The sequence below is a fragment of the Macaca mulatta genome, chromosome 3 (assembly GCF_049350105.2).
Source record: "Macaca mulatta isolate MMU2019108-1 chromosome 3, T2T-MMU8v2.0, whole genome shotgun sequence".
NCBI classification, from domain to species: domain Eukaryota; kingdom Metazoa; phylum Chordata; class Mammalia; order Primates; family Cercopithecidae; genus Macaca; species Macaca mulatta.
In genome coordinates this window covers 51,853,538-51,881,155 of record NC_133408.1, presented here as the reverse complement: position 1 = coordinate 51,881,155, position 27,618 = coordinate 51,853,538, and the positions used below count along the sequence as shown (strand labels likewise).

Below are 27,618 nucleotides of genomic sequence, written 5' to 3'. Positions count from 1 at the left end.
GGGTTTCACTATGTTGGTCAGGCTGGTCTCAAACTCCTGACCTCATGATCTGCCCGCCTTGGCCTCCCAAAGTGCTGCGATTACAGACGTGAGCCACCACGCCCGGCCTTTAGTTTTTGAGACAAGGTCTTGCTCTTGCTTTGTTGCCCGGGCTGGAGTGCAGTGGTGTGATCACAGCTCACTGCAGCCTCAGCTGTCCGGGCTCAAGCGATCCTCTCACTTCAGCCTCCCAAGTAGCTGGGACCATAGGTATGCATTACCATACCTGGATAATTTTTCCATTGTTGGTAGAGACAAGGTTTCCCTATGTTGCCCAGGCTGGTCTCAAACTCCTGGGCTTAATCAATCCTCCTGCCCTGGCTTCCCAAAGCAGTGGGATTACAGGCGTGAGCCACCATGCCCAGCCAACTGTGTGGATTTGGGGGCCAATTCCTGAGATGGGAACTGTAAGGGGGGTGGTGTTAGGGGAGGCCTGGATAGATGTAGTTAGGACATGTTCCATTTGGGCTGCAGTCCTGGGTTGAATAGTGTCCTCTTAAATTTCATGCCCACTCAGAACCTCAGGATGTGACCTTAGCCAGCCATGGTGGTTCACACCTATAATCCCAGAATTTTGAGAGGCTAGGGTGGGAGGATCGCTTGAGCTCAGAAGTTTGAGACCCGCCTGGACAATAAGTGAGATCCCATCTCTATAAAAATCAAACAAAATAAAGAACGAATGTGACCTTGTTTGGAATAGGGTCTTGCACATGTAGTTAGTTAAAATGAGGTCATATTGGATTAGGATTGGATTAGAGTGGGCCCTAAATCCAGTGACTGCTGTCTCCATAAGATGGTCAAGTGGGCCGGGCGCGGTGGCTCAAGCCTGTAATCCCAGCACTTTGGGAGGCCGAGACGGGCGGATCACGAGGTCAGGAGATCGAGACCATCCTGGCTAACACGGTGAAACCCTGTCTCTACTAAAAAATACAAAAAACTAGCCGGGCAAGGTGGTGGGCGCCTGTAGTCCCAGCTACACAGGAGGCTGAGGCAGGAGAATGGCATAAACCCGGGAGGCGGAGCTTGCAGTGAGCTGAGATCGGGCCACTGCACTCCAGCCTGGGCGGCAGAGCGAGACTCCGTCTCAAAAAAAAAAAAAAAAAAAAAAAGATGGTCAAGTGAAGTGCCACAAAGGGAAGGTGGCAAAGTGACAGGAGGCAGGGACTGGCCTGATGCAGTTATACAGGCCAAGGAGCACCAAAAGCTGCTGGCAATCCTACTGGAAGGTAGATTGGAATAGATTCTCCAACACCTTGATTTCAGACTTTTTTTTTTTTTTCTTTTTTTGAGAAGGAGTCTCATCTGCTGTCCAGGCTGAAGTGCAGTGGTGCAATCTCGGCTCACCGTAACCTCCGCCTCCCGAGTTCAAGTGATTCCCCTGCCTCAGCCTCCAGAGTAGCTGGGATTACAGGCGCCCACCACCATGCCCAACTAATTTTGTATTTTTAGTAGAGACAGTATTTCACCACGTTGGCCAGGCTGGTCTAGAACTCCTGACCTCAAGTGATCCACCCGCTTTGGCCTCCCAAAGTGTTGGGATTATAGGCATAAGCCACCATGCCCAGCCTTGATTTTAGACTTCTGGCTTCCAGAACTGCGAGGGCATATGTTTGTGTTGTTTTAAGCCACACATTTGCGGCCGTGCGTTACTGCAGCCCCAGGAAATTGATACAGGTGCTTACTCCTTCCTCAATTGGGTGGAGATGTCAAGTGGGCATGGTAGAGGGAGTTTGGGGAAGACCGTGGGACTCATAGGGGCTCATCCAGGGCACGGAGGCCACAGTCTGGAAGCTCTCAGGGTGAGTGTGGACAAGACGTGAAGGGCCTGGGACTGAGCTCTTGGATGGGCCAGTGTTCAGAGAACAGGAAGGAGGAGCAGCCAGCAGAAGAGGCGGGGGAGTTGGAATGGGGCCTTCTCATTGTGCAGCTGGGGGAGTGTGGACAGGAGGGAAGACCATGAGCCTGATAAACTCCTGGAGAGTTCTGCAATAAAGACAGGCAGAGAGGTGGGGCGATAAAGCTGGAGGGGACCAGGAGGTCAAGGAGGGGCTCTGGTTTTTATTTCTGACTTTTAAGATGGGTGGAGGCCAGATGTGATGGCTCACGCATGTAATCCCAGCCCTTTGGGAGGCCGAGGCAGGAGAATTGCTTGAGCCTAGGAGTTTGAGACCCACTTGGGCAACATAGTGAGACCCCGCCTCTACAAAAAAAAAAAAAAAAAAATTAGCCGGGTGTGGGGACACACGCCTGTAGTCCCAGCTACTTGAGAGGCTGAGGCAAAGCCTCACTTGAGCCCAGGAAGTGGAGGCTTCAGTGAGCCCAGATCATGCCACTGTACTCCAGCCTGGGCAACAGAGTGAGATCCTGTCTCCAAAAAAAAAAAAAGGGGTGGGGATGAAGGGATGAGTGGGACTTTGGTCATTTTGCCTTCTGGTTGCCATGAATATGATCACAATTCAGTTTGGTACAATAAAACGTCAAGTGGGGATTCTGCAACCCTTTGGACTGAATTAGCTGTCTGTCACTGTCTGTCCCGCCCTCTGCCTCTCCCAGCCAGGGCCGATTGGATCCGGGGTGGACCCCTATCCAGAGCCAGCCAGCCCATTGGCTACCACTAGGACCAATCAGAGCCTCTCTGGATGACAGCTGGTAGGTAGTGGGCGGGGCTGGGAGAAGAGCAAGCCGGGAGACACAGTGGGAAACAGACAGGAGCCTGACCCCAGACACAGATGGGAGGGAGGCCCTGAGTAAGGGGCACATGGATAGGCTTAGCTCCTGATGCTGCTTCTGGCTTCAGTCCCCTGAACGGCCTGCCCTGCTGTGACCTTTCCTACAGCCCTTCAGTAAGCCCCCATGTTGACTGCAGCTGGCACAGGGGGTCTCTGTTCCTGGCAAACACAGGTGCTTTTCCCACAACCCCATCCAACCCCTGCAGGAGAGCAGCTGCCAATGAAAAAGTCAGCCAGGAGCAACCACATGGCCTGCCCCTTGGCTAAGAGGGAAACTTAATTAGAACATGCCGAGCTGGGCTGAGGCTCTGACGCCGGGTTGTGCCCCAACATCCTTTTTTTTTTTTTTTTTTTTGAGACAGTCTCACCAAAAAAAAAAAAAAAAAAAAGCAAAACCAAAAACCAAAAAACAAACAAACAAACAAACAAAAAAAACAGGTGCAATCATAGCTCACTGGAGCCTCCATCTCCCAGACTCAAGTGATCCTCTAGCCTCAGCCTCCCCAAGTAGCTGGGACCACAGGTGCACATAACCAAGCTCGGCTAACTTTTTAAATTTTTTGTAGAGATGGGGTCTTGCTATGTTGCCCAGGCTGGTCTTGAACTCCTGGGCTCAAGTAATCCTCTGCCTTGGCCTCCTGAAGTGCTGGGATTATAGGTGTGAGCCACCACGCTCAGCTCCATTGGTCTCTGAGCCTCAGTTTTCCTACCTACAAATTCTGTGACTCAGCAAGCTACTTTCAGCCAAAATTTTACCTGGAATCCAAGATGAACGAAGGGGCACCTTTAGGGCTATTGCCTAAGAAGAAGGGACAGGAGACCTCAGCCACTCTATCCTGGGGCCGAGCCCTCCATCTGCCCTGCCCTGGGTTCATCCTGCCCACCCCATCCAGCTGCTGACATGGGGAGCACAGCTTCCCTGGGGGGCTCCTGGGGCTGAGCCACTCACACCTCAGACACTAGACCTTTGATCCTTCCCCATTTCCCCGCGACCAGCCCCTTCCCCCAGGGTCCTGGAGTTGCTGCTGGACCTCATGACCATCTGCCCTAGCAAGGGCCAGGCACTGGTGCTAAGAGTGCCCAGGGAAGGGGCCTCTGTTACCTCCAGGTCTCCCTTGGTGATGGACTCCTCCTCCACGCGGAACTGCAGATCCTCCACCTTCCTGCAGGGGAGGGAAAGAGGCGGCTGACCCGGCTTTGCCCAGAGCAACAGGATTCACCGAGTGAGCAACAGCAGAGAAGAGGCGAGGCCATCAGAATGGCCCAGAGTCCAGAGGTGAGGCCATCAAAATGGTCCACAGTCCTGGAAAACTCTAGACCTCCCAACCTGCTGTCCTGCACTCTAGGAAAAACCACAAATAACTCCAGAATGGGAGTGTTTAAGGCAACACCCTTCCTCCTCAGGGTGGGGGGAAATAAAATAAAGGACAGGGTGGCCCGGGGATGTGAGTGACAACACTGTTTTCTTTCCTTTCTTCCTTCCTTCCCTTCCCCTTCCCCTTCCCCTTCCCCTTCCTCCCTCCCTCCCTCCCTCCCTCTCTCTCTCCGTCTTTCTTTTTGACAGAGTCTCGCTCTGTTGCCCAGGTTGGAGTGCAGTGGTGTGATCTCGGCTTACTGAAGCCTTTGCCTCCCGGGTTCAAGCGATTCTCCTGCCTCAGCTTCCCAAGTAGTTGGGATTACAGGCATGCGCCACTGGGCATGCAACCTCAATACAAAATTTTTGTATTTTTAGTAGAGACGGGGTTTTGCCATGTTGGCCAGACTGGTCTCAAACTCCTGGCCTCAACTGATCCGCCCACTTCAGCCTCCCAAAGTGCTGGGATTACAGGCGTGAGCCTCCACGCCCAGCCGACAACGCTGTTTTCATCACTGCGGGGAACAGACACCTACCACAAGGAACAACCTGTGGGGAGGAAGGAAAGGAGAGGGGGAAAGTGGGCTCCCTTTGCTGTTGACCCCGTTCTCATCACAGGCCTCAACACTGGGGGCCAGAGGCCCAATCCCCACTCCCAGGACTGCCCCTGGATGTGGAATGTCCAGGCATCCAGGGCTGCCCTCAAGGAGACACACTCAGCCACACACCTGTCAAGACAGCCCAGGGAAGAGACACAGGTCCACTCCACCTTACAGCCACACATAGGAGCTCAAAGCTGGGCCAGGCATGGTGGCTCACGCCCATAATCCCAAAACTTTGGGAGGCCCAGGCAGGCGGATCACCTGAGGTCGGGAGTTTGAGACCAGCCTGACCAACATGGAAAAACTCTGTCTCTACTAAAAATACAAAATTAGCCAGGCATGGTGGTGCATGCCTGTAATCTCAGCTACTCAGGAGGCTGAGGCAGGAAAATCGCTTGAACCCAAGAGACAGAGGTTGCGGTGAGCCGAGATTGCGCCATTGCACTCCAGCCTGGGCAACAAGAGCAAAACTCTGTCTCAGAAAAAAAAAAACAAACAAAAAATCAAAGCTGCTCTTCCTAGGGCTTCCTAACAGCTCTCAGCATAGCAATGAGGAATGAGGCCCAGAGAGGGCAAGCGACCTGCCCAAGGCCACACAGCAAGCACAGGACAATGCAGAGACTTCCACCCAGGCCCCTTCTGAACACAACTCCATGATGCCTTCAAGATCTGTGTTTGTGACTGAGCACAGTGGCTCATGCCTGTAATCCCAGCTACTTAGGAGGCTGAGGCAGGAGAATCACTTGAACCTGGGAGGTGGAGATTGCAGTGAGCCGAGATCGCACCACTGCACTCCAGCCTGGGCAACAAGAGCAAGACTCCATCTAAAAGAAAGAAGGGAGGGAAGGAAGAAAGGGAGGGAGGGAGGGAGGGAGGGAAGGAAGGAGGAAGGAAACAAAAAACAAAAAAACCCAAAAACAAAAACCCCAGGACAGGAGCTGTGAGCTCCACCCACGGTCTCAGCCCTGGGTTGGGGAGGGGCGCACTGTGTGAACAGTGGAGGGGTGGGACATTTAACCTTCTTCCTGGCGCATGGCTCCCCAGGGACACCTGGTGTGATAACCAAACTCCCTTCCACCGCTGCCAGCTATTATCTTCTCAATATTCTGCTGGAGAGTGCAGGAACAGTGAACTCTATGCAATGAACAAATGTGGTGTTCCAAGGCCGGGTGCGACAGTTCATGCCTGCACTTTGGGAGGCCGAGGAGGGTGGATAGCCTGAGGTCAGGAGTTCGAGACCAGCCTGGCCAACGTGCCCAAACCCCATCTCTACAACAAATACAAAAATGAACCAGGTGTGGTGGGGGACGCCTGTGGTCCCAGCTACCCAGGAGGCTGAGGTGGGAGGATCGCTTCAACCCGGGAGGTCGAGCCTGCAGTGAGCTGTGATCGTGGCTCTATACTCCAGCCTGGTGAGACCCTGTTTCAAAAAAAGTTTAAATATGTGGTATCCCTCTGTGCACCGTGCTGGGTGCTTTACTCCAGTTGTCTGAAGAGTTCTCCCAACGGCCTGCAGAAGATAGGACCAGTACCTCACTTTACAGATGGGAAGACTGAGGCCCAAGAGCTCATGTCACCAGTCCAGGGTGACAAGACTGAGGCCCAAGAGCTCATGTCACCAGTCCAGGGTGACACAGCCAGGTGGTGGCAGGGGCAGGACTGGAACCTGGGTCTGCAGTTCCCAAACCTGCCCTCTTCCTCATCCTCCTTAAGGGGGATCAGGGAGAATGTCCTCCCAGGGTGAGGGTGGGCCAGCACGTACCTCCTCTCCTCCTCCAGCTGGTTGGACAGGTCCACCTTCTCCTTCCGCACGCTCTCCACCAGCAACCGGGCTCGCTGCAGCTTCTCCTCGGCTTCTGCAACATACTGAGCCCCCGAGGAAGGCCAAAATGGGGTCAGCATGCTCCGGGGTGTGGGGCCCAGGTTGGGGGTGTAGTGGCAGAGAGGCAAGGAGCCAGGCGTGGAACCCCCAGTCACCCCGACTTCCCTGCTGGCACCTGCCGGGCATGCACAGTGGGCCTAGGTGTGAAGGAAGGGACCCAGCAGGAAAAAGAGAGGCAGAGGCAAGACCCTCAGGCCCACCTGCCCTCAGTACCTGCCACCCACCCTCAACCCACAAGAGCCTAAGACCTGTTATCTTGCAAACCTGTTGTCTTGTCTGTGCCTCATCAAAGCACAGCCATGACCTTGGCCTTATTAATCCTGGCATCCAAGGAGGGGCAAGCCAGACCCCAGATGGGGACAGAGGCCCAGGAGAGAGCTCTCCCACGGGAGACAAACATCAGAGAAAAAACCAGACACAAGACAGCGGCAACCCCAAGGCCTGGGGCAGTGAGTCACTTCCCTGAAATACAACCCTAGAATCTGCTCAAAAGAATAATCTGAAATATAGACAGTCATACATTAAAAAATATATGTACTGCAGTGGTATGTAGAAAGAGTGAAAAACTGGCTGAGTGCGGTGGCTCACGCCTGTAATCCCAGTATTTTGGGAGGCCGAGGCGGGCAGATCACTTGAGGCCAGGAGTTCGAGATCAGCCTGGCCAACATGGTGAAACCCCGTCTCTACTAAAAATACAAAAATTAGATTAGCTGGGCCCGGTGGCACACACCTGTAGTCCCAGTTACTAAGGAGGCTGAGGCAGGAGAATTGCTTGAATCCAGGAGGCGGAGGGTGCAGTGATCCAAGATCACGTTACTGCACTCCAGCCTGGGCGACAGAGTGAGACTTTGTCTCAAAAAAAGTGAAAAATTGGAAATAATCTAAACAGCAGGGACTAGTCACATCAGATGTCATTAAGGACAAAGCCTGTGATAGATGGCAACGCAGACATCAAGATGGGGAAGAGGCAGGACACGTGGCTCATGCCTGTAAAAATTGCACTGCTTTGCAAGACCAAGGTAGGAGAGTCACTTGAGGTCAGGAGTTTCAGACAAGACTGGGCAACATAGCAAGACCCCATCTCCACAGAAAAATACAAAACTTAGCTGGGCATGGTGGCATTTGCCTGTAATCCCAGCTACTCAAGAAGCTGAGGCAGGAGAATCGCTTGAACCGAGGAGGTGGGGGTTGCAGGGAGCTGAGACTGCACCACTACACACCAGCCTGGGCGACACAGCGAGACTCCATCAAAAAAAAAAAGAAAGAGGCCGGGCGCGGTGGCTCAAGCCTGTAATCCTAGCACTTTGGGAGGCCGAGACAGGTGGATCACGAGGTCAGGAGATCGAGACCATCCTGGCTAACACACTGAAACCCCGTCTCTACTAAAAAATACAAAAAACTAGCCGGGCGAGGTGGCGGGCGCCTGTAGTCCCAGCTACTTAGGAGGCTGAGGCAGGAGAATGGCGTAAACCCGGGAGGCGGAGCTTGCAGTGAGCCGAGATCGCGCCACTGCACTCCAGCCTGGGCGACAGAGCGAGACTCCGTCTCAAAAAAAAAAAAAAAAAGAAAGAAAAAAAGAAAATAAATAATAAAAAAGCAAGATATACAAGCTTGTAGCCAGATTCTGAAAGTAGGTGTACGTTTCCTTATACATAGGCAGAAAAGACTGGAAGGAAATTCACCAGGTCACTGAGGCTTATCTGTGGAAAGCAGGGGATGGGAACTGCTTGTGTTATCTTCATATTTCTCTGCACCCACCCCATCCAGGGTCTCCGCTCTGAGTGGGTGAGACTCTATGAGACTGGCTGGAGAAGCTCCACCCCTAGCCCCACCTGCCACTCACCTGCTCATGCTGTGCCTTGAGCAGGGCGATCTCCTTCTCTACCTCGCAGATGTGGCTCGTGGCCTTGGCCACCTCGGCCCGTTCCAGGTCTCGTTCGGCCAGCAGCTGCTCAATGTGCTGCTGCTTCTCCTTCAGTGCCTCCTGCAAGGCTGTGGTGCCCGAGATCTTGCGGGCGTAGCGTGAAGAGGTCTCTGTGAGCTGCAGGAAGGTGTGCGTGCAGGTGGGTCTCAGGGATCTGAAGCACTGTGGGGCAGGCTCGCTCTGTCCAGCCTAACCTACAGCAACGCAGCAGGTGGGGGGCCCAAGTGCCTTGACTCCCAGGGTCCTGCTCTTCCTCTGCCAGTACTCTGACATCCTGGACCCTGCAGACTCACCCAGCGGGAAATCCTGATGTTTGAGATTCAGGAAATTCCCCATCTCAGAAGAGTCAGCTCCTGATAGCCAGAGCCTCTGACTTCCTCACTTTGGCCACTTTTTCCCAGGACAAGAGGAACCTCCAACCCTAGACTGGGTTTGGACAGAATGCCCTCTGCCCATAGCCACCGAGCAGCTTCCTCTTTTCCTTTCATCCAGGGTTTGATGCCAACCTTTCTGAACCCCTTGCCCTGCATCTGTATAACCCTCCTTAACTTCCAGAGAAAAGCTTAGGCTTCCAATAAATCAGTTATATAAAAATGACAATAAACATAAATGGCTCAATTTTCCCTATTAAAAGATATGCACTTTCTACTTTGTTCAAAAATCCCAAACTGGAACTAGAGTAAGTCAGGAGCAGATCAGAACACCTGGATCTCTGTACATCCTCACCCCTCCCAAACACACACCAGAGAATCCCCTTCTGCAGCCCCACCCTCACCAGGCCACTGCGGCTGGGCCGACCCCCCACGGAGGAGGCCACAGAGCTGACGGAGCTGATGGAGGAACTGCTGGGACTGTGGGTCAGTGCTGACACACCCATGGCCATACGCTTGGTCTTCTTGGCCTTGGCTGGGCTGGTAGACGGGAAGCCGATACGGATCACCTTGTGGATGGGCGCGAAGAGACCAAACTTGGGTGGGCACTGGAAGTACCTGTGGACGCAGGAGAGACCCACGCTGCTGTCACGGCCCCAAAGCCTGGAGCCTCCCCTGCCTCTTCTGCCTCTTCAGAGCCCAGCAGAAAAAGAGAAAGACACCTCCTTGGGGTCCATGTGGAAAGACACTCCAAGGTGGAAATCTTCCAGGTGGATAGATAGGACTCTCAGAAAAAGGATAGAGGTGAGTAGGGTCTGAGAGTCTCTGCAGCTGTGAACAGCCAACGAGGATACTCTTGGAAGTAGGAAATAATTACTGGGACCCACTTTGTGCCAGTCTTTTTAAATGAATGCTCATCTCCATCCCCCAAAGTTATCTACATTCACAAATGAGAAAATTTAGGTTCAGAGAGGTTAAATAACTTGCCCACAGTCACACAGCTGGTTACATAGCAAAGCTGAGACTGGTCCTCCAGTCTGCTGGGTTCCAAAGCCCACTAAGGTTGGCTCCCACGACTGTTCAGAGACCCCAGCCACAGCTACAGCCCCACTCTCAGGCTACCCTCAGACCACTCCCAGAATGAAGGAATCCCATCAGCTCTCTGCCCACAAAGTCCCTGTATGGAGAAGCAAAAGCTTGAAAGAGAAACCTTGGGGTGGCGTGGGGACTGCTGTCCAATCCACCCCTGAATTCTGAAAGCAAAAGTGAGTCAAGAGAAACATTCATCTTGCAAACAGGAAGGCAAAGCATTGTTATGGAAACCCCGGATTCCCGTCTTCTCTCAAGACCTCTCTGGTCACGGATTCCACACTGGACCACGAGAATTGGGCCCAACCAGTGTTTTTCTTTCGTTCGAAACAGGGTCTGGCTCTGTCACCCAGGCTGGAGTGCAGCGGTGCAATCATAGCTCACTGCAGCCTCAGCCTCCTGGGTTCATGCAATCCTCCCATCTCAGCCTCCCAGGTAGCTGAAACCACAGGCGTGTGCCACCATGCCCAGTTAATTTTTGTATCTTTTGTAGAGATGGGGTTTTGCTATGTTGTCCAGGCTAGTCTTTAACTGCTGGCTTCAAGTGATCCAGCCTCAGCCTCCCAAAGTGCTGGGATTACAGACGTGAGTCACCATGCCTGGCCCCCATTCACCTTCTGATTCACCTTAAAACTGCCACCTTATCCTGCCTTTTCCCACCTCCAGGTCTTTGTTCATTCTGTGCTCTCAGCCCCTACCTAGCATAATCCCTCTCAAGCCTCTTCCAAAAGGAAACCCTACCTTCTTTCAAGGCCTGGCCCAAGCCTGGCTCTTCCCCTGTGCCATGGTGACCACTCTGCTCAGAGCAGTCACAGCCTCATCTCAACCACAGAATCCAGTCCAGGGACTGCACAGGGACTCAGGTAGCCTCACCTTAGTCCACACCTGTGACAGACATGGTCCACTTACCACATCACTCCTCCACCCACCATGAGCCCAGACACAGCCTCAGATCCTCCTAACCCAGCAACGCCAGCAGTCAACTCCTTTTCATCAGAGATGGTATGAGACCTGGAACCCATCTGTGAGGCCTGCCTTTGGCCATATAGCGCTGGGCACTGTTTGATTATTTCATGTGTCATTCAGGGGACCCCAATGCCAGATGGCAGGGACTGCTGCCTTGCCCTTTTTTTTTTTTTTTGACAGTCTTGCTCTGTTGCCCAGGCTGGAATGCAACGGCGTGATCTCAGCTCACTGCAACCTCCGCCTCCCAGGTTCCAGCAATTCTCATGCCTCAGCCTCCCAAGTAGCTGGGACTACAGGTGCACGCCACCATGCCATGCCTGGCTAATTTTTTTGAGACAGAGTCTCGCTCTGTCACCCAGGCTGGAGTGCAGTGGTGTGATCGTGGCTTACTGCAACCTACTCCTCCCCCATTCAAGCGATTCTCATGCCTCAGCCACCCAAGTAGCTGGGATTACAGGTGTGTGCCACCACACCCAGCTAATTTTTTGTATTTTTAGTAGAGACAGGGTTTCACCATGTTGGCCAGGCTGGTCTCGAACACCTGATCTCAAGTGATCCACCTGCCTCGGCCTCCCAAAGGGCTAGGATTACAGGCATGACCCACCGTGCCTGGCCTCCCTCTCCTTTTTGAGGGCTCCCACCCCACTTAGCCATGAGTGACACGAAGAAGAGAACACGGGGACAGATACTCTTTGCGCTTGCCTGTGACTGTGCGACCTTGAACAATGACCTCTCTGGCCTCCATACTCTCATCTGTAAAATGGGATGATAATCCCACTATCCAGCTTAGTGGGCTGTTGGGAAAGAGGGAAGGGGAAAGGACTTATATTATGGTGTCTGACACTACATGCTGGACACTAGCTTCCTCCAATGTCCCATCTCCATCCCCTGCACCCACTCTGGGGAGAGGAACCCCCTCCCATGCTCCCCAGAAGAAGCCCACCATACCTGGTGCCCGCCACCGCCCCATCATTCTTCCCAAGGGGCTCGTCCAGCTCCACGCCACACCACTCGCCCTTGGCAAAGTCTGTCTCCCCCACGTACCGCACCACGCCAGTCTTCGTCCCGCCGACCTGTCAGCACACAGGGAGACTCAGGTCTAGAGGATGCAGTGGCACAGGCAGAGACGGCAGGGGCAACCAGCCCAGGCTTATCCCATCCATCCCTTCCAGCATGCAGAGGACACAGGAGCCAGGAATGGGGAGGGAGAGACACCCAAGGATGATTGAGAGGGAGACAGGTTAACCAGTGCCTCCCAGGGTTGACCCAGGCAAGAGCATAGGCTTTGAAGACAGACACACACACCTGCATTCAAACTCTATCACTTAGAAGCTATGTGTGCCTAGGCAGGTTACCTAACCTCTCTGAGCCTCAGCATCTTCATCTGTAAAAGGGTTTTCAGGGCTGGCTGTGGTGGCTCACGCCTGTAATCCCAGCACTTTGGGAGGCCAAGGTGGGCAGATCACCTGAGGTCAGGAGTTCAAGACCAGCCTGGCCAACAGGGTGAAACCCTGTCTCTACTAAAAATACAAAAATTAGCCAGGCCTGGTGGTGGGCACCTATAATCCCAGCTACTTGGGAGGCTGAGGCAGGAGAATCGCTTGAACCTGGGTGGCGGAGGTTGTGGTGAGCCGAGACTGCGCCAGTGCACTCCACCTGGGCAACAGAGTGAGACTCTGCCTCAAAAAAAAATAAATAAATAAAATAAATAAAATAAAAAGGTTTTCATGAGAATTAAGCACTGTATATACGGTGTCTAGCATATACTAGAGTTTCAATAAATGGTAACCCTAAAAGTAGTTTCTCTTTTTCTTTCCTTCTTTTTTTTTGAGATAGGATCTTGCTCTGTTGCTCGGGCTGGAGTGCAGTGGTACAATTATAGCTCACTGCAGCCTCAAACTTTTGGGCTTAAGCAATCCTCCCACCTCAGCCTCCTGAGTAGCTGGGACTATAAGTGTGTGCCACCATACCCAGCTAAAATTTTAAAAAATTTTTTGTAGACACAGGATCTTCCTATGTTGCCCAGGCTGGTCTCAAATTTCTGGCCTCAAGTGATCCTCCTGCCTCAGCCTCCAGAGTAGCTGGGACAATAGGTATGTGCCACTATACCCAACTAAGTTTTAAAAATTTTTTTGTAGACACAGGGTCTTGATATGTGGCCCGAACTGGTCTCGAACTTCAGGCTTCAAGCAATCCTCCTGCCTCAGCCTCCCAAATGGCTAAAAGGCTGGGATTTATAGGGGTGAATCACCACACCAGGTCCATATCTAAATTTTTTTTTTTTTTGAGACAGCATTGATTCTCCTGCCTCGGCCTCCTGAGTAGCTGGGACTACAGGTGCGCGCCACCACGCCCAGCTGATTGTTGTATTCCATATCTAAATTTTGATCTGACTCCAGGTTTGCAGTACTATGACGAAGTGGATAGGACTCATAGATGAAGATGATGTATTGCAGTTACTTTTCCTTTCCAGAAAAATTTTTTCCCTGTAAATAACTATCTTTGATGATTGTCTGCCTAGTGGTTTTTGTTTGTTTGTTTTTTAAGACAGAGTCTCACTCTGTCACCCAGGCTGGAGTGCAGTGGCACGATCCTGGCTCATTGCAACCTCCACCTCCCAGGTTCAAGTGATTCTCCTGCCTCAGCCTCCTGATTAGCGGAGACTACAGGCATGCGCCACCATGCCCAGCTAATTTTTTAGTATATTAAGTAAAGATGGGGTTTCACCATGTTGGCCAGGCTGGTCTCAAACTCCTGACCTCAAGTGATTCACCTGCCTTGGCCTCCCAAAGTGCTGGGATTACAGGTGTGAGCCACCGCACGTGGCCTGTCTGCCTAGTTTTAATAGTCTCAATGCTAATTCAACCCCAACTCTTTCAACAGTCTAAATCTCCTGCCAAGATGCTCAGAGGCATTGGGAATTCTATCAAGTTCTTTCTGAAGATGTCTCTCCCAGAGCCATGGGACCCACTCCGGGTTGGGCTGGCTGCTGGCCTCTCTGGAGTGTGGCCACTGGCCTGGAGTCTCCTGTCACTGTGACCCTGACAACCGCCTCACCTCTGTCCTGGGCTTGGTCCTGTTTTCTGGATTTCCTGCCTCTTCTTTCTTAGTTTACTACTTATTTTATTTTGTTTATTTATTTTGAGACGGAGTCTCGCTCTGTTGCCCAGGCTGGAGCGCAATGGCGTGATCTCGGCTCACTGAAACCTCCGCCTCCCGGGTTCAAGCAATTCTCCAGCCTTAGCCTCCAGAGTAGCTGGGATTATAGGCATTTGGCACCATGCCCAGCTAATTTTTGTATTTTTAGTAGAGACGGGGTTTCGCCATGTTGGCCAGGCTGGTCTTGCACTTCTGACCTTAGGTGATCTGCCCTCCTTGGCCTCCCAAAGTGCTGGGATTAAGGTGTGAGCCACCACGTCCGGCCAGTATGCTACTTATTTTAGTAGAGAACATCTTCCCACAGCTTTCTAAGAAAAGGTGCATGAGGAGGTACATTTTTGAGCTTTCTATGTCTGAAAATGTTTTATTCTTTATTCTTTTTTATTTTTTTTGAGACTGGAATGCAGTAGCATGATCTCAGTTCACCACAACCTTGGCCTCCTGGGCAAGCGATCCTCCCACTTCAGCCTCCCATGTAGCTGGGACTACAGATGCAGGCCACCATACCTGGCTTTTTTTTTTTTTTTTTTTGTAGAGATGGGGTTTCTTCACGTTGCCCAGGCTGGTCTCAAACTCCTGGGCTCAAGCAATCCAGTTGCCTCAGCCTCCCAAAGTGCTTGTCTCAGATTACAGGCGTGAGCCACCGTGCCTGGCCAAAATATTTTATTCTATCTCATTCTTTTCTTTTCTCCTTCTCTCCTTCCTTCCTTCCAATCTCTCTCTCTCTCTCTCTCTCTCTCTCTCTCTCTCTCTCTCTCTCTCTTTCTTCCTTTCTTCTCCTTCCTCCCTCTCTCCCTCTTTCTTTTTTTGACAGGCTCTCTCTTTGTCACCCATGCTGGAGTGCAGTGGTGCAATCATGGCTCACTGCAACCTGGAACTCCTGGGTTCAAGTGATCCTCCCGCCTTGGCCTCCCAAGTACTTGGCATCCCCAAGTGCTCAGCACTTGGCATCCCAAGTGCTGAGATTAGAGCACACACCACGAGACCTAGCTAATTTTTAACATTTTCTGGTAGAGATGAGGTCTCACAATGTTGCCCAGCCTGGTCTTGAACTCTTGGCCTCAAACAATCTTCCTTCCTCAGCCTCCCAGAGTGCTGGAATTATAGGCATGACCCACTGTGCCTGGCTCACTCTTTTTTTTTTTTTTTAATGGAGGTGTAAATTCACATAATGTAAAATTTACCTTTTTTTTTTTTGAGACGGAGTCTTGCTCTGTCGCCTAGGCTGGAGTGCAGTGGCCGGATCTCAGCTCACTGCAAGCTCCGCCTCCCAGCTTTACGCCATTCTCCTGCCTCAACCTCCCGAGTAGCTAGGACTACAGGCGCCTGCCACCACGCCCGGCTAGTTTTTTGTATTTTTTTAGTAGAGACGGGGTTTCACTGTGTTAGCCAGGATAGTCTCGATCTCCTGACCTTGTGATCTGCCCGTCTCAGCCTCCCAAAGTGCTGGGATTACAGGCTTGAGCCACCACGCCTGGCCAATATTTACCATTTTAACCATCTTAAAACATACAGGGCCAAACATGGTGGCTCATGCCTGTAATCCTAGTGTTTTGGGAAGCTGGGGCAGGAGGATCACTTGAGGCCAGGACTTTGAGACCGGCCTGAGCAATATAGTGGGACTTCCATCTCTACAAAAAATAAAATAAAATACAACAATAAAAAATAAATATACAGGCCAGGAACAGTGGCTCAAACCTGTAATCCCAGCACTTTGGGAGGCCAAGGTGGATGGATCATCTGAGCTCAGAAATTTGAGACCAGCCTGGACAACATGGTGAAACCCCATCTCTACTCAAAATACAAAAATTAGCTGGGCTTGGTGGCGGGCGCCTATAATCCCAGCTACTCGGGAGGCAGAGACATGAGAATTGCTTGAACCTAGGAGGCGGAGGTTGCAGTGAGCTGAGATCACGCCATTGCACTCTAGCCTGGGTGACAGAGCGAGACTCCATCTCAAGAAATAATAAAAATAAAAACATAATTCAGTAGCTTTGAGTATATTCACTACCATCACCACCGTCTAATACCAGAACCATCATCCCAAAGAGAAGCTCCATACCCAGGAGAAATCACTGTCTATTCCATCTTTCTGGCAGCCCCTGAAAACCCTTAGTCTATTTCTAGCCTGTCTCTACAGATTTGCCTGTTATGGACACTTCATAGAAATGGAATCACACAGCCGGGTGCAGTGGCTCATGCCTGTAATCCCAGCACTTTGGGAGGCCGACGCAGGTGGATCACTTGAGGTCAGAAGCTAGAGACCAGCATGGCTAACGTGGGGAAACACCGTCTCTACTAAAAATACGAAAAATTAGCCAGGCGTGGTGGTGCACGCTTGTAATCCCAGGTACTCGGGAGGCTGAGACAGGAGAACCTGGGAGGCAGAGGTTGTAGTGAGCCGAGATCGTGCCACTGCACTCCAGCCTGGATGACAGAGTGAGACTTCGTCTAAAGAAAAAAAAAGAAAAGAAATAGAATCACACAATATGTGGCCATTTGTGTCTGGCTTTTTTCACTTAGCATCGTGTCTTCAAGGTCCAATCATATTGCAGCAGGCATCAGTACCCCATTCTCTTCATGGCCAAATCATATTCCATGGTATGGGCAGAACACATTGTGCTTGTCCATTCATCTGTTGATGGACAATGAGGGTTGTTTCTACTTTTTGGCTATTATGAATAATGTGGCTACAAATACTCTTGTACAAGTTTTTTTTTATTTTTTTATTTTTTTGTACAGACAGAGTTTCACCATGTTGCTCAGGCTGGTCTCGAACTCCTGAGCTCAAGCGATCTGCCTGCCTTGGCCTCGCAAAGCACTGGGATTACAGGCATGAACCACTGCGCCTGACCTACTTACACAAGTTTTTGTGTGAACATGTGTTTTGAATTCTCTTGCTACCCTCATTCTTTTTTTAAGACACAGGGTCTCAATATGTTGCCTAGGCTGATCTCAAATTCCTGGGCTCAAGGGATCCTCCCATCTCAGCCTCCCAACACACTGGGATTACAGGCATGAGCCACGTCACCCAGCCACAAAGAGGTGCTTTGATGTAAGCCTTTTTCCATCCGCTGTCCGGGCTCCCTTTCAATCAAGAAACACCCTTATCAATCTGGGGAATTTTCTTGAATTAATTATTTGATTTTCTCCCCTCCTTTTTCGACATTCCCCTTTTCTGTAAACAGGTTCTCTAATGTTCTCTGTTGGCTCCTGTTCTTTTTTTTTTTTTTTTTTTGAGATGGAGTCACTCTGTTCCCTGGGCTGGAGTGCAGTGGCATGATCTCGACTCACTGTAATCTCTGCCTCCCAATTCTACTGCCTCAGCCTCCCAAGTAGCTGGGATTATAGGCGGCCGCCACCACACCCGGTTAATTTTTGTATTTTTAGTAGAGATGTGGTTTCACCATGTTGGCCAGGCTGGTCTCGAACTCCTGACCTTGTGATACACCCACCTTGGCCTCCCAAAGTGCTGGGATTACAGGTGTGAGCCTCCGCCCCCGGCCTGTTTCCTTTCTGTTCTAGTTCCTGAAATATTTTCTTAACTTTATCTTTTAACACTTCCGTGCAGTTTCTTATTTCTGTGATATTTTTCATTCCCCAGAGCTTTTTGTTCACTGAATATTTATACATACATGAATATTCATGAGCATGAATATTCATACTCACATATTCAGTGGCAGTTTTGTTCACATTTAATGGCTGTATCACCTTCTCTTATTTCTCAGAGGACCAGCTGTTTTCTCCAGAGAAGTTTCCTGTAATCTTCACTATGGAGGGAGTAGCTGTGGCCGCCAGGGCTCGGGGAGCCACGTAGGGTTAGGGGGCACTTAGAATACACATGTTCGGCCGGGTGCAGTGACTCACGCCTGTAATCCTAACACTTTGGGTGGCTGAGGTGGGCAGATCATGAGGTCAGGAGATCGAGACCATCCTGGCTAACATGGTGAAACCCCATCTCTACTAAACATACAAAAAATTAGCCAGGCGTGGTGGGCGCCTGTAATCCCAGCTACTCGGGAGGCTGAGGCAGGAGAATGGTGTGAACCCGGGAGGTGGAGCTTGCAGTGAGTAGAAAGTGCGCCACTGCACTCCAGCCTGGGCGACAGAGCAAGACTCCGTCCCCCCCCAAAAAAAAAAAATTACACATGTTCACTTCATCCTCCTTTTTCAGTCCCTCCTGCCTGGGATCCTTCTACCCAATAATTCTCTATGATCTTCTCAGGGGGACCAAGTGTCCATACCAGACATCAGCTAGAGGAACAGTCACCAGGCAACGCAGGGACAGGGACGGGGTGGGGGATCTAAGGTGTTTTCGTTTTTGTTTTTAGAGGTAGGGTCTCCTTCTGTCACCCAGGCTGGAGTGCAGTGCTGCATTCATGGCTCACTGCAGCCTCAAACTTCTGGGCTCAAACGGTCCTCCCTCCTCAGCCTCCTGAGTAGTTGGGACTGCAGGCATGCGACGCCACACCTGAATAATTTTATTTTTTATTTTTTTAGAGACAGGGTCTCACTCTGTTGCCCAGGCTGGTCTGGAACTGCTGGGGTCAAGCAATCCTCCCACTTCAGCCTCCCACAGTGCTTGGATTACAAGTGTGAGCCACTGTACATGGCCAGTCTTCTTCTTCTTTTTTTTTTTTTTTTTTTTTGAGACAGTCTCACTCTGTTTCCCAGGCTGGAGTGCAGCAGTGTGATCTCAGTTCACTGCAACCTCTGCCTCCCGGGTTCAAGAGATTGTCCTGACTCAGCTACCCAAGGAGTTTGAATTACAGGCGCCCGCCACCACACCTGGCTAACTTTGGTATTTTTAGTAGAGATGGAGTTTCACCATGTTGGCCAGGCCGGTCTCGAACTCCTGGCCTCAAGTGATTAGCCCACCCTGGCCTCTCAATGTGCTGGGATTATAGGTGTGAGCCACTGTGCCCAGCTGAATCTAAAGACTTTTAAACCAATTCTGTTCCTGGCCCCAATGGCAGCCTCATTTCTAGAGGCCAATATGTGGCCAGTTACTGAACATCCAGGGTTTCTGGATGGACACTGATTGCTTCTCCTCTTTCCCCGCCACTAGCTCTTTTTAAAAAAAGTTTCTCTTCATAGCTGGGTGTGGTGGCTCACACCTGTAATCCCAACACTTTGGGAGACCAAGGCAGGAGAATTACTTGAGTCCAGGAGTTCAAGACCAGCCTGGGCAACACAGCAAGACCCCCCTCTCTAAAAAAATTAAGAAACTAGCTAGGTGTGGTGGCACACACTTGTAGTCCCAACTACTCAGGAGGCTGAGTTGGGAGGAACACTGGAACCCAGGAGTTTGAGGGTGCAGTGAGCTAGGATCATGCCACTGCACTCCAGCCTGAACAACACAGCAAGAAGCCATCTCAAAAAAAGAAAAACCCCAAACATCTCTTCAGTGTTGTTCTAGTGCAAATTCAGGAGGGATTGAAAATAAATGTGTATATTTATTTACCATGTTTATCTGAACCTAAATATTTTTTCTTCCCCCCGCCACCCCCTCTTTCTTTTTTTCTTGAGACAGAGTCTCATTCTTATTGCCCAGGCTGGAGTGCAATGGCAGGATCCCAGTTCACTGCAACTTTCGCCTCCTGGGTTCAAGCGATTCTCCTGCCTCAGCCTCCTGAGTAGCTGGGATTATAGGCGCCCGCCACCACGCCTGGCTAATTTTTGTACTTTTAGCAGAGACGGGGTTTCCCCATGTTGGCCAGGCTGGTCTCGAACCCCTGACCTCAGGTGATTGACCCACTTCAGCCTCTCAAAATGCTGGGATTATAGGTGTGAGTCACCGTGCCTGGCCTATGACTTTCTAAAATGTTAATTTCATTTTACTGCTGGACTCACTGTAATACCAGCACTTTGGGAGGCTGAGGTGGGTGGATCACTTGAGGCCAGGAGTTCAAGACCATCCTGGCAACATGAAGAAACTCTGTCTCACTAAAAAATACAAAAATTAGCCAGGTGGGTGGTGCACGCTTGTAATCCTAACTACTTGCGAGGATGAGGCATGAGAATCGCTTGAACTTGGGAGGTAGAGGTTGCAGTGAGTCAAGATCGTGCCACTGCACTCCACTCTGGGCGACAGAGCCAGACTCTGTCTAAAAAAAAATTTTTTTTTAATAATAATTTACAAAAAATATTAAATAATAATTTATTTAATAATTAACAATAAATAAAATGTTAATTTCTCTTGACACCCCAAGTATGCCTCAAGTGTGCCTAAGTAAATCCAGCTCCCCAGTTAGAACTAGCTCCTGTCCCACCATCTCCTAGGGCCAACTACGTGCGCCTGGCACATGAAAGACAAGAATTCCAAATCTGACATTTCCATGAGACGGGCACTGTTACCACATTCATGGAAGAAGAGACTGAAGTTCAGAGTAGTCAGGGAGTGAAAGCCAGGTGGATCTCTTCTTACTACACTCTGTGGCCTTCTCAATCTCAGCTGGGCTTGATTCCAGACCGGACCCCACCTTCCTTTGTCTCCTTCTTGGGTAGGGCTCTGGTGTCTCTGCCACTGAGGCCTGTCTGTGAGTCTAGGTTGGTTCTCTCTGGTCTCTGGCCTTCAGGTGGGGTTACTTTCTCAGCCCCTCCTCTCTGGCACCAGGTTTCTGCCACTCTGTCTACACAATGAGTCTTGGATCCTGCTTCTCTGTAATTCCAACCTGGAATGTCCTTTCTCTTCCCTAGCCTAAATCCTAAACTAGGCTGGGCTTGGTGGCTCATGCCTGTAATCCCAGCACTCTGGGAGGCTGAGGCAGGAGGATTGCTTGAGGCTGGGAATTTGAGGCCAGCCTGAGGAACATAGCGAGACCCCCATCTCTACAAAAAATTTAAAAAATTAAAAAATTAGGCAGGCATGGTGGTGCACGTCTGTAGTCCCAGATTCTCAGGAGGCTGAGGCAGGAGGATCACTTGAGCCTAAGAGTTTGAGGCTGCAGTGAGCTATGACTGCACCACTGCACTCCATCCTGGGTGACAGAGCGAGACCTTGTCTCAAAAAAAAAAGTGCTAGGCACAGTGTCTAGTGTGAGGTATGTACCTAGAAAGCAATATGTCAACCATAGGATGCAATCTACTTAAAGATTGAGAAGTCAAGGTCAAGGTAGCCCAGCCCCCTTGCTGCTGCCAACCCTGCAGACAGGCCAGGTCTTAGCAGACACTTCTAGAGCAGTGGCAGTGTCCACCTCGTGCCCCTCTCTTGCACACCACACCCTGAGATGGTCAGAAGCTCCCACACCCTGCAGGGAGAGCAGGTACAGGGGGAATGCCAGGCAGGATCAAACTGGCCTCAAACCTGCTGCTCCCCAATCCAGCGAGCAATCTAGGCTGGTCGGTAACCCCCAGAGCCTCCACTTCTCGCCCTAGCAGAGTCACAGGCCCATGCCCAGGGCACTCCCACGATATTAGTCAGACTGTGCACAGCCATAGCTCCTTGCAGACTATGACACATTCTCACATCCACCAGTTCTCTCTCTCCTTTTTTTTTTGAGACAGCATCTCACTCTGTTGCCCTGGCTGGAGTGCAGTGGTCTGATCATGGCTCACTGCAGGCTTGACTCCCTAAGCTCAAGTGATCCTCCCATCTCAGCCTCCCTAGTAGCTGGGAGCATACGCATGCACTGCCATACCTGGCTTTTTTTTTTTTTTTTTGTATTTTTAGTAGAGACAGGGTCTTGCTACATTGCCCAGGCTGGTTTCCAACTCCTGACCTTGACTGATCTGCCTGTCTTGGCCTCCCAAAGTGCTGAGATTACAGGCGTGAGCCACCGTGCCCGGCTGCCATCAGCTCTCTTAATGCTCCCCAAAAAAGCATAGAACAAAACAAGAGTGCTGGGCCATGGCCATTTTGCTGAACGGACACATGGCAAGTGAATCAATGAATGAATGAGGATGAGGCTCTATAAGTGACTTGTCCAATAACACAGACCCAGGCCTGATTTCCCTGCTGTGCCCACCCCCAGCAGGTGCCTTCAGACCCCGGAGAGCCTGAAGGACAGGTCAGGGAGACTAAGCCGTTTGCCCGGGTCCTGTTGGCTGGGTTTGGCGTTCCTGAGAACCACAAGAGGAAGAGCAGAGTGACAGTCCCAAAACAAGTTCTTTGGACAGGATGGTGCAGGGGGCCAGGAGTCCAGCCTCCTTCCTGGGCACTGCTGTTCCTGCTCCAGTCTGGTCTTTTTTTTTTTTTTTTTTGAGATGGAGTCTTGCTGTGTTGTCCAGGCTGGAATGCAGTTGCACCCTCTCGGCTTACTGCAACCTCCACCTCTCAAGTTCAAGTGATTCTCCTGCCTCAACCTCCTGAGTAGCTAGGATTACAGGTGCCCGTCCCCATGTATTTTTTAGTAGAGATGGGGTTTCCCCATGTTGCCCAGGCTGGTCTCAAACTCCTGACCTCAGGTGATCTGCCTACCTTGGCCTCCCAAAGTGCTGGGATTACAGGTGTGAGCCACCACGCCCGGCCCCTGCTCCACTCTTGCCCCCTCCGATCCCATCCCCACCAAGCAGCAGGTGCGATGTCCTTAACCCAGGAATCCGTCACGTGGCTGCAGCTTCCAATGCTACCTCGACTCTTATAGCAAAGACCCAGCTCCATCCCAGACTCCTGGCCCTGTGGGGTCACCCAGGTCAGCCTCTGGGCTGTGATCTTTCCCTGGCTTCCCCCACTGACCACTCAGCCTCCCTGCTCTTTTCAGTTTTTTTTTTTTTTTTCTAGTCTCGCTCTGTCACCCAGGCTGGAGTGCAATGGCACTATCTCGGCTCACTGCAATCTCCACCTCCTAGGTTCAAGCGATTCTCCTGCCTCAGCCTCTCGAGTAGCTCAGGCTACAGGCACCCACCACCACACCCGGCTAATTTTTGTATTTTTAGTAGAGAGGGGGTTTCACCGTACTGGTGAGGATGGTCTCAAACTCCTGGCCTCAGGTGATCTACCTGCCTCGGCCTCCCAAAGTGCTGGGATTACAGGTGTGAACCATATCGCCGGGCCTCTTCTCACAGTTTCTCTAGTCTCTCAGCCCACAGGTCTCTGCCTGGCATGATGTTCTGGCCCCACATCACTAGGCCGATGCCAGGCCATTCCCTAAGTTCTGCCCTCACACCATTCCTCGGGGCAACGTCCCCACCAGGCCAGGCTCTGAGAGCACCACGGCACACTTGGCAGACTCTATAAGGAGACACTAATATCTGTGGTCACTGGCCTCGTGGTCTGTCTCCTGTAAGCTGAAGATGGCTGGAGGGCAGGGACCACATCTGGCCACGCTCACCACCAGGTCACCCAGGGGAAGTTCTGTCCAGGGGAACCAGGCTAGCAAAGGCGTGGTGCCAGGTGTGGTGGCATGGGCCTGTAGTCCCAGCTTCTTGGGAGGCTGAGGCAGGAGGATTGCTTGAGACCAAGTTTGAGGCTGCCGTGAGCTATGACTGCACCACTGCACCCCATCCTGGGCAACAGAACAAGACCCTGTTTAAAAAAAAAAAAAAAAAAAAAAAAGCAGAGCCCTCACCCTGGCCAGGGCAGAGAGGGACACAGCTCAGTGGGCAGGCACTTGTCACTTCAGACAAGTTATTAAACTTTCCTGAGGCTGGGCGCGGTGGCTCACTCCTGTAATCCCACCACTTTGGGAGGCCGAGATGGGCAGGTCAAGAGATCAAGACCATCCTGGCCAACATGGTGAAACTCCACCTCTACTAAAAATATAAACAATTAGCTGGGCATGGTGGCATGTGCCTGTAGTCCTAGCTACTCGCGAGGCTGAGGCAGGAGGATTGCTTGAACCTGGGAGGCAGAGGTTGCAGTGAGCCGAGATCGCGCCACTGTGCTCCAGCCTGGCGACAGAGCAAAACTAGAAAACAAAACAAAACAAAACAAAACAAAAAAATTTCCCTGAGCCTCAGTTTCCCCATCCATAAAGTAAGGATGATAAAACCACATCACAGCACTGGCTTGAGGATTCAACAGGGCCATGGGTGTAAACATCTCCTCTCATACCCCTGCCCACAACCCCAAAGGCTCTTTCCAGAAACCTCCAGGAGAAACCTTTGCCAGGTTCTCAGAGCAGGGAGGGAGGACCCTAGGCAGTAATACTCTTTGGGGGTCCCTGCTCTGGGTCCCCAGACCCCCTGCCCTTCTCCACTCGGCTTTGGAGCTCCAAGCCTGTGCTCCCCACCTTGGGTTGGAATGACTTCCCACCTTCCCCCAGGAAGCTTTGCAGAATGGACACAGGGACCCCTGCCCCACCGACAGCTCCTCATACCCCAGGCCCAGAAGGCCCCATCAGGGACTTCCTTGTACCCTGTGAGTCTCTTCCCAATGCTGTGGTCCCAGGCGTAGGGTTAGCCCAAGGCCACCACAGCCTGGTTGGATAGGAAAACACAGCCCTGTCCCGTCCACCTGACCACCACCAACCCAGGTCACTGCTGTATTCATACTCTAGAAGACTTGGGGGTCACTGACCCCTTTCCAACCTGGCCCTAACAGCTGGGACTAGTGGAGAAGAGGCGCCCCTGGCAGGAAGCTGTCAGCTCCAGCGACCCAATTCTCTCAACTTCAACAACACTGATCACTCGGGTTGTAGCTGATAAGGTGTCTGCACCTCCTGGCCCTGGGCAAAGGGTTATTACCATTATTATTATTATTGCGTTTTTGAGACAGAGTCTCATTCTATCACCCAGGCTGGAGTGCAGTGGTGTGATCTCAGCTCACTGCAATCTCTCCCTCCTGGGTTCCAGTGATTCTCCCACCTCAGCTTCCCAAGTAGCTGGGATTACAGGCATGGGCCACCATGCCCAGCTAATTTTTGCGTGTGCACTATAGGCACACGCCATCACAGCTGGCTAATGTTTGTATTTTTAGTAGAGGTGGTGTTTCGCCATGTTGGCTAGGCTGGTCTCAAAATCCTGACCTCAGGTGATCTGCCCGCCTTGGCCTCCCAAAGTGCTGGGATTACAGGTGTGAGCCACCATGCCTGGCCTTATTATTATTATTATTATTGAAACAGAGTCTGGCTCTGTCACCTAGGCTAGAGTGTAGTGGCACCACCTTGGCTCACTGCAACCTCTAACTCCCAGGATCAAGCCATCCTCCCACCACAGCCTCCTGAGTAGCTGGGAGTACAGGGCCATGCACCATGCCCGGCTAATATTTTTTGTATTTTTTTGTAAAGACAGGGTCTCACTATGTTGCCTAGACTGGTCTTGAACTACTGGGCTCAAGTATTTCTCCCACCTCAGCCTCCCAAAGTGCTAGGATTACAAGCATGAATCACTGTGCCTGGCCAGGACCAGGGGTCTTGAGAACATCCAGTTCCCAGCCTTTTCCAGTACATGCCTGGCACGTGCATGTGGATGAGTTGGATCAGTAGATAATATCAATAATGGCCAAAATGTATGTGGTACGTAGTATTAGGCACTGTCTAAAATGAGTGATACATTTTAATGCATCTCCAACTACGACTGAAGTATGATTAAAATTCCCATTTTGGTGGGGCACGGTGGCTCACACCTGTAATCCCAGCACTTTGGGAGGCCAAGGCGGGTGGATCACCTGAGGTCGGGAGTTCGAGACCAGCGTGGTCAACATGGTGAAACCCCGTCTCTACTAAAATACAAAAATTAGCTGGGCATGGTGGCCCATGCCTGTAATCCCAGCTACTTGAGAGGCTGAGGCAGGAGAATCGCTTGAACCCGGGAGGTGGAGGTTGCAGCCGGCTGAAATCATGCCACTGCACTCCAGCCTGGATGACAAGAGCAAAACTCCATCTCAAAAAAAAAAAAAAAAAAAAAAATCCCATTTTACCGATAGAAAGAGTGAGGCCCAGAAAGTTTAAGACACTTGCCCAGGGTCACACAGCAACAGTCTCCTGTCTTGTCACTCTGTATGGTCCTGATGAGGAATGGGTATCCCAGGCTGGACCCTGTCCGAGACCCCTTTGAGTCCCCACCCTGCCCAGCCCGGGGGGGCCAGCTCGGCCAAGTGAGGCGGAGCAGGGGAGGGAAGGGAGGCTGGGCCCAGAGCCCAGTACTGCCGGCACTCACCAGCACACGGTCTCCCAGGCGCAGGTCCTTGTCGCCCCGCTTCACAGAGCCGCTGTCGGAAAGGTTGGAGCCCGACTCGTTGCCCGTCTTCACGGAGCTGTTGAGGACGCTCTCCCGCAGGGGGATGACGCGGCTGGTCAGCGGGGGTGTGGCCGTGCCCGAATGCAATGACAGGTTCTGGGCAGTCAGTGACTCCACGGAGTGGGCATCACTCCCCGAGCCCTCGGCCGTGGGCTGCCGGGTCAGCTTGGAGGGCCGTGTGAAGATACCCTGGAGGGCCGGGCACTCGAAGTAGCGCACCCCGCCCACCGCGCCATCGTTCTTGCCCACCGGGTCGTCCAGCACCACGCCGGCCCACTGGCCCGGTGCGAACTGCGTCTCGCCCAGGTACTGCACCACGCCTGGCTTCACGCCATTCACCCACACCCGCTCGCCCACCACAAAGTCCCCCAGGAAGTCATCCCCCACTTCCGCCGCCTTGGGGCCCGGCTTCTCGGGGGCAGCAGCTGCGGCCGGGGAGGAGGAGGGTCCGGATGACTGCTTGTGCAGCGGGGAGCCTGCAGAGAAGGAGAGGGAGAGGGAAAGAGGTGGCTGTTAGGGCTGGCGTGGAACTGGCCCCTGGGTGGCCCCAGGTGCACAGAGTCTAGGGTTGGGAGGTGGCTGATTTGTATTTTTGGGTAGAGACGGAGTTTCACCATGTCGGCCAGGCTGGTCTCAAACTCCTGACCTCAAGTAATCCGCCTGCCTTGGCTTCCCAAAGTGCTGGGATTATAGGCATGAGGCACCACACCTAACCCTTATTTATTTGTTTTTTGAGACAGGGTCTTGCTCTGTCACTTAGACTAGAGTGCATTGGCGAGATCATGGCTCACTGCAGCCTTGACTTCCTGGGCTCCAGCGATGCTCCCACCTTAGCCTCCTGAGTAGCTGAAATCACAGACACCTGCCACTACACTGGGCTAATTTTTGTATTTTTTGTAGAGATGAGGTCTTGCCATGGAAACCAAGGCAGGAATGGTTGGCTGTGTGGTCTTGGGCCGGTCCTCCTCAGGTCTCCCCCTACTCCTCCAGCCCTCCAGAGTGTCCCCAGGAAAGTATGCCCTCAGAAGCAATGTTTCCAGGCTGCGCGCGGTGCCTCACGCCTGAAATCCCAGCACTTCGGGAGGCCGAGGCAGGCAGATCACCTGAGATCAGGAGTTCCAGACCAGCCTGACCAATATGGTGAAACCCCGTCTCTACTAAAAATAAAATAATTAGCCGGGTGTGGCCAGGCGCGGTAGCTCAAGCCTGTAATCCCAGCACTTTGGGAGGCTGAGGCGGGCAGATCACGAGGTCAGGAGATCGAGACCATCCTGGCTAACACGGTGAAACCCCGTCTCCACTAAAAAAAATACAAAAAAACTAGCCAAGCGAGGTGGCAGGCGCCTGTAGTCCCAGCTACTCGGGAGGCTGAGGCAGGAGAAT

General features: G+C 51.9%; 2 protein-coding genes across 18 annotated transcripts in view; one reads left to right on the top strand and one right to left on the bottom strand.

Moving 5' to 3' along the window:
- Positions 1 to 27,618, bottom strand: part of CLIP2 (CAP-Gly domain containing linker protein 2) — a 227,999-nt gene that overhangs the window by 152,056 nt on the left and 48,325 nt on the right. For all 17 annotated transcript variants that reach the window (XR_013415208.1, XR_013415204.1, XR_013415207.1 and 14 more), the window contains 6 exons: positions 26,155 to 26,711; positions 11,905 to 12,029; positions 9,306 to 9,519; positions 8,450 to 8,647; positions 6,487 to 6,590; positions 3,871 to 3,931 (listed from right to left, as the gene is read on the bottom strand). Coding sequence is in view for 9 of the 17 variants with exons in the window: in XM_077996630.1 (XP_077852756.1) it covers positions 3,871 to 3,931; positions 6,487 to 6,590; positions 8,450 to 8,647; positions 9,306 to 9,519; positions 11,905 to 12,029; positions 26,155 to 26,711 (1,259 nt within the window). In the remaining 8 variants the exon portion in view is untranslated. The remainder of the gene's footprint in view (positions 1 to 3,870; positions 3,932 to 6,486; positions 6,591 to 8,449; positions 8,648 to 9,305; positions 9,520 to 11,904; positions 12,030 to 26,154; positions 26,712 to 27,618) is intronic.
- RFC2 (replication factor C subunit 2) overlaps positions 25,404 to 27,618 on the top strand; it is a 113,213-nt gene continuing 110,998 nt past the window's right edge. The window contains exon 1 of the mRNA XM_077994523.1: positions 25,404 to 25,407. The gene's annotated coding sequence lies outside the window, so the exon portion shown is untranslated. The remainder of the gene's footprint in view (positions 25,408 to 27,618) is intronic.